Source organism: Schistocerca piceifrons, chromosome 1, assembly GCF_021461385.2.
Source record: "Schistocerca piceifrons isolate TAMUIC-IGC-003096 chromosome 1, iqSchPice1.1, whole genome shotgun sequence".
In the NCBI taxonomy this organism is placed as follows: Eukaryota; Metazoa; Arthropoda; class Insecta; order Orthoptera; family Acrididae; genus Schistocerca; species Schistocerca piceifrons.
In genome coordinates this window covers 462,041,142-462,047,838 of record NC_060138.1, presented here as the reverse complement: position 1 = coordinate 462,047,838, position 6,697 = coordinate 462,041,142, and the positions used below count along the sequence as shown (strand labels likewise).

General features: G+C 39.5%; 1 protein-coding gene across 1 annotated transcript in view; it reads left to right on the top strand.

Moving 5' to 3' along the window:
* Positions 1-4,268: 4,268 nt before the first annotated feature.
* Positions 4,269-6,697, top strand: part of LOC124738020 (katanin p60 ATPase-containing subunit A-like 1) — a 146,574-nt gene continuing 144,145 nt past the window's right edge. The window contains exon 1 of the mRNA XM_047248600.1: positions 4,269-4,432. Coding sequence (XP_047104556.1) covers positions 4,269-4,432 — 164 coding nt within the window. The remainder of the gene's footprint in view (positions 4,433-6,697) is intronic.

Below are 6,697 nucleotides of genomic sequence, written 5' to 3'. Positions count from 1 at the left end.
TTTTTTTAAAGCCAGTTCGAAGTAATTCCCCGTCTTGGTAGAACACAAGCGTCCTGTGTCAAATTATTCGTCTCGACTTCTTCTACACAACTGTAATACATTGTGAACAACGACGATTTCTGAACAACACGGAAAATAAATAACAACTACAATGTGTTCCATCTCGGAAATCATTCGGAATAGGGTATGTGCCCATTGGTTCAAAAAAATGTTCAAATGTGTGTGAAATCTTATGGGACTTAACTGCTAAGGTCATCAGTCCCTAAGCTTACACACTACTTAACCTAAATTATCCTAAGGACAAACACACACACCCTTGCCCGTCGGAGGACTCGAACCTCCGCCGGGATCAGCCGCACAGTCCATGACTGCAGCGTCTGAGACCGCTCGGCTAATCCCGCGCGGCGCCCGTTGGTCCAAATGACGTTTTTTGTTCAGACTAATACTATCACCCCTCAAAGCATGTACTTTTCCTCCTGACTCACGTTGTATAAAAGATGTTTCCGTCAGAGCGTGCAAACACGGAACAGGACATAGAGAATGTTCCAGTGAACAATTGGAGGTAGGGTACCTGGGTTCAAAGAAGACAGCTTAAAGAGATATGCAAGTAAACTTGTCTATCGCTTTGTCTAGCATTATTTTCCGGCTTATTTACAACTAACATGCGTACGAGTTTACGCGTACTGTGCTGTTTATTTTCGCGTTGATTGTTTATTTCCTGTAAGGAAACAAGAAGGACGAACCTGATTACTAGAAAGTCATGATGCAGGCTTTGTTTACTTTATTTGTCCATAAGGTGGCTCTGTTGTATCGTATTTACAATGTCTCATGACAGAACGTGCTATGTATGAGTCAACGACAGGCCCATTCAACATGACTGCACTCAGTGTGAATGTCCGCAGTCATGTCAATGCTGTATTTCCTGGTCGCTGGATTGGAAGGGAAGGTCATATTTCTTGGCCTGCGATGTCACCTGACCTGAGTCCCCCTCACTATCTCTTATGGGGATATCTAAAGCCATTTGTGTATCCAGTGGATACAGACATGGAATTAGTTGCCAGAATTGTATCTTCCTGTGATGTGATACGAAACACACCAGGGATATTTTTCAAGGAGCGTCAGAGTCTTTTTCGCCGAAGTCACGCTTGCATTGAGCTTGATGGTCGTCAGTTTCAGCACGTTTTGTAAGTTACAAGTTCATTGTGTCAATGATGGCATTTCCAGTTAACTATAACTAACGCAAATAAAAAAGTACACTGTAATCTGATTTTTTCCTTTTACCTCCTTAAGCTGGCTGCTCCTACCCCAGGTTCCCTACCTCAAATTGGTCAGTGGAGCATCCTCTACGGCCTGTTAAACCTTTGCACGATCTTACGGAAACATCCTGTACATCGAGACCCCGGGTGGGGGTTTTGGACGTGACGCTCAACTCAGTTATTGCGGCGAGAAGATGGAGCCAGTCGTAACAATGTATCGGCAACTTTATCTCGGCTTTATTGGTAAGTGCTACATCAGGGAAGAATCGGAAAAGGGAAATGTACCAGTCTGAGGTAAGGGATCCTGGCCTGGAAACGATCGAGTCGAAAGTTACAACCGAAAATAGTTCAGATACCTCTGACAGTAAAATACGTGTACCGGTACTGTTGTTGCTAAGATTGTATGGTCGGTAACTTTCAGAGCTAGTAGTATGGACCAAAACAAAAACAGCTATCGAGTAAACATGGGTCCCAAAACACATACCTTAAGACTTATGAGCACTTGAACATCTTCGACATTTTGAAACACATTTCTTCTGCTGCAAGCTTTTTGGTTTCCAAATTTTTGGAAGAGGTAATATGGGCGAAAACAAGGAAAAATGCCTAGTAGTGTGGGTTCTAAGAGCCGTGAGCGACTTGATTTATCTTCGCTACTGTGAAACACATGTCTCCTACCAAGCAAGTACCAATAGCTCAAGGCACGCATTTACAGCCCATGTTAACTAGACTTTTTATAAATGTTTGGGCCCATATCACAGAATAGACAGTATACGGAAAGGAAAGCACAAGGCGGCTCCTTTAATTTGTGTGAAGTCAAGCTTTGCGCTCAACGCCATATTGAAACGGATGCTTACTTCTACGGCTCAAAATGGGCATTCTTACGAAACGGAAGGAATCTAACCGACTAATGAAAACTTTTACAAAGGAAATGCCAGTGAAACATGTTGTGATAAATCTTTAGTTAAAAACTTATCACATCAGCTTTTAAATTCAGTATCGCTCACATATTCAAGCTATGTACCACTACTGCTTTCAGCGTCAGATGACGATAAAGCTACTTCACTTTGTAAATATGTCTTCCTTGCAGCAATTTTTGCCTGACTTTTATTACCTGGGACTCTCAGCTGATACATCATTTTCAACTTCCAACAGAAACAGCCGTTATGAGACACACTGCAGGTGTTTCAGTGTTTGTGTCAGTGCTGGAATTTTCTTTCACGTTTCCAACCTGAAAGTAAGACACAGGTGTTGTTTTAAATGAAAACAATACGCTGGATTAAAAATTAATTTATACAAATGTTTTTAATTAGGCCCAGATTTATAATTCATTCTAACATATTACGTAATATGAATCGTATTCGTTTAATGAGGGACCATTGATAAGTGCACAAAGAAACTTTTGTCAAGCTTTGTTCTAAATATGTGTTTCAGCTTTTACGTTATATAACTGTTGACGTGGAACGTCTACTTCTTCATCATTGTCTTCCACCAGTAAGTAAAACATAACTCGCGGTCTCTAATTTGAGAAACTTGCACCTACTTAGACAAACTGTTCACGACTGAGCTGCAGGCCTGCATGTGGCGCCGTCAGGGAGCGCGCTCGGCGCCAGCCTTCTCAAATAAAATACTGTAACTTCCATTTTCTCCACGCTATAGTAAGACGTGGCTCTCCTTCCAATTTTAAAAACAATTTCGGTATGTTAGCTACATATTGTACGCAGTAACGTATCGTCAAAAACGAATCAAACCTAAAGTGGCCTTCCAATTTTGTACTCTGGCGTACCTGGAAATTACGTATCACAGTAACTAAGGCCAAAATCACATTCATCATCGAGCTGTGACATGAAACCATAATATACGTAAGAAAACAGTTTTATGCTCCAATTAGATTCCTCGGAATCGCATGAGAGATATTATACAGTTGTGCAAAGAGAACGTTCAAATGCAAAACAAGTCGTTTTTAATTTTTTAAAGAAAAATGAGAACCTCTACCAAAAAACGAACTGCAAGAATTTATATAGCACTACTTCTTCTACGTATAGAATTTTACACAGTTGAGCTTTTATATTTTACAGAAAGAAATAGGGAAACTCATTTTCCTCGTCAGCCGGCCGGAGTGGCCGAGCGGATCTAGGCGCTACAGTCTGGAACCGCGCGACCGCTACGGTCGCAGGTTCGAATCCTGTCTCGGGCATGGATGTGTGTGATGTCCTTAAGTTAGTTAGGTTTAAGTAGTTCTAAGCTCTAGGGGACTGATAACCTCAGAAGTTAAGTCGCATAGTGCTCAGACCCATTTTTCCTCGTCAACTACTGTCAGCTGCCTTGTGGGAACCGCTCATTACTTTTCTGTGTGGCCTTTTCTCTTAAACCTTATGTATTTCTAATAATCTAATAGTACATTACGCAGCTGTTTACTTGTAGGCAAGCCTATTAGCTAACATGCGCAGTTAATGAAATACACAAAACATGTCCGATCGCCTGTGGCTTCAGACACTGCTATTTACTGGGCTCCAATTTAGCAGACATCGCGCATACGCACTAAAGTTTGGCTCATGGATTGCAGGTCGTGTTTCCATTCTGTATACTCTTTATTCTGCACCCATAGTAAACAGCTCTGAAAGTTGCCTACCCTATCCTATTGGTAACAAGGAACCCTTTTCGTTTATAATTTTCGACTTGGTCGTTTCCGGGTAGGGTTATTGATACGTTTAGGCCTACCCTTCTCCATCATCCCTGAAAGTCTGTAACAGAATCACCCTGAGTATTCAAAATATTTGCGATCAGAAATAGGCAGTAATTCTTACATGTGTGTTAAGCGAAACTATCACATCGCAGCCTCTCTCTCTTTTTGTCATAGAAAAAACAAAAAATATCAAATAATATCTTTGTATTCGGGAACTTTATTAGTTTAACATCTGAGACAGATGGTTAATATTCGTTTGGTAGTATCTTTGCACGGAAATTTAGGTGACGCAGTAAAACGGCAGCTGCTTGCGCTGCTGTTACGTAGTCATGTTCGCGTCGGCGCTGTTCGCGGAGTTCTTCAGGGACCCGTTCTTTCGCGTTGGCATCTCGCCCGTCCAGTCGCCACAGTGGACCACATTCGATACTTTCCCGGCTGCGAAGAGTTGTCAAGATGGCGACTGGGGATTTCCTAGCCCAATAAGCTATCCAAGGTACTCTAACGAATAGTTTTGTCAGATTGTCGCTTCTATTTATGATCAAACATTTGCCTGAAAGATATTTATGATAGCCTGCCCTTGCAGTACAAAGTACGTGCAGAACGCTCTCACCTACGCCATCTACGTAGCTATTCATTATTGAAGAAAAATCAGCGAGAACTCAGAAATTTATGTGAAGAAATTTGCCTGTAGTGTATAGGACACGTGACACCCCATAAATCAAATTTGAAAACTCAGGAGCCGAAAGTAAATATTACATTCAGTGGTGCCCCATGCCATCACCGTATGCGATGATACACAACATACTACAAGTGGGTGGTTCTGCGCCAATTGCTCTATCCTCCCCTTCTTAGCATCTCAGATTCAAACAGTTTGCGTCAAATTTTAAAATGGATATCTCCATATTTTTACCTTTAATTACCATTTGACGGAGGTAAATTTTTTAAGAATATGCAATTTTTTTCTTTGGAGTGGTCTTTAAATGCAAAGTGTAATGGGATGGATTCTAGTGTCCGACTCCACTCGTCGGTTTTGCAGAGATGCTGCTTATCGGCAATCTATGAAGGGTACGGATCATACTCGTAAACAAAGGAATATAGCGTGCGGTAAAATAATACTTACATTTAACGCGATTATTATTTAAGCACGAATTACATGGAAACGAATTGAAGATAACGGAAATAAATAAGAACAGGAATGTAAAAAATTTGAGTCTTATTAGGATTATTATCATAATTTATGCGAGTGGAGGGGCACAGAGAACCATAAATTGTATTACTGTATGGCGCATGGTGAAATGGTTCTATTGCTAAATTACGTTAATTCCATTATTGATTATTCATTCCAACAGGAGAAGCACAGGAAAGTTGGATTTTTGGATGGGGACAAATTAAATTAGAACAAAACAGCGGAAAAATAAAGCGAATTATAACAAATAGGAATTAGTAATATAAAATATGGAGAAACAAACACCGTAAATTCTAACAAGGCAGGAACTCGAATAACGGAAATCCATTAAAAATTAACAAATATTGAAATCGGTAGAACTTTACTGTATAATTTCAGAGAACAACTACTAGTGCAGAAATGGTATTATATTTGTTGAATCCTGGAAATTAGCTAAGCTAGACAGAAGAATAATGCAGTCGACTGAAATTAATTTTTACGAAAAGTTAAAGATCAAACACAAAACTGTATTATACGAGAAGAAATTAATATAAACTGTATAAATAAATAAACAGTGTGAGGGCGTATGTAATGGGAACAATGTATCAATCATCGATTCCAATGTTCGTAGCCGTTTCGCCGTGAAACAGAGAACAATTACGAGAGGAAAAATCTTATTACATTTGCGACACCTGCTAGAAACCAACGATCCAGTTAGTGAACCATCGAATAGAAAAAAAGATCTAATGAATGAACTTTCGACTAGTTGGAATCGGTAACTGGATTGACCTATATAAGAGGTCAATTCTAGTTATCGATTCCAATGCTTGTAGCTGTTTCGCGGTAATTCAGAGAGCAATTAATAGCAGAAAAATGTTATTACATTTGAGATAACAGCCGGAAAAATAAAGATCCAATTAATGACCTTTCGAAAAATTGGAATCGGTAACTGGAATTGACCTCATATACAGATTAATTCTAGTTACCCATTCCAATATTGCTAACTGTTTCGCAAAACTTCTGACAGCAGTTACGAGTGCAGATATTGTATTATATTTTCCACACGTACTGCAAAAACGATCTAAGTAATGAACCATCGAATAGTTGTATTCGGTAACTAGAAGTAATATCCACGTGTATTCGTCGGAAGTTCGTGATGATGGAACCTTTCTCAAAACCATATAATTTCCACAAACACTGCACTTGCAAAATTCTGCAATAACGCCCAATTATTGCAAAAATCTTATAGTTGATTTAGGGTCAGTCATTTTCTCAAGGAGAATTTTCGCTCTAAACACAACTGACTCATCCATAATGAAAAGCAGTTGCGTGAGAAATCAAGAGCTTATAAATCACTACTACTTTCATCAACAAAAGATGCCGAAAACAAATTACAATATGAAAATAAAACAATGTACATCGAACTTTTTATATACGCGCGTGACAAGAAAATACAGAGAAATCATTTAACGTTCATAACTACAATATGCTGCACAAACAAAATAACATCACGCATTACGTTATTGGTCAATACCGACTGGTGGAATCGGACACTAGAATTGACCTGTGTAATGTAATTACTACCATAATGCT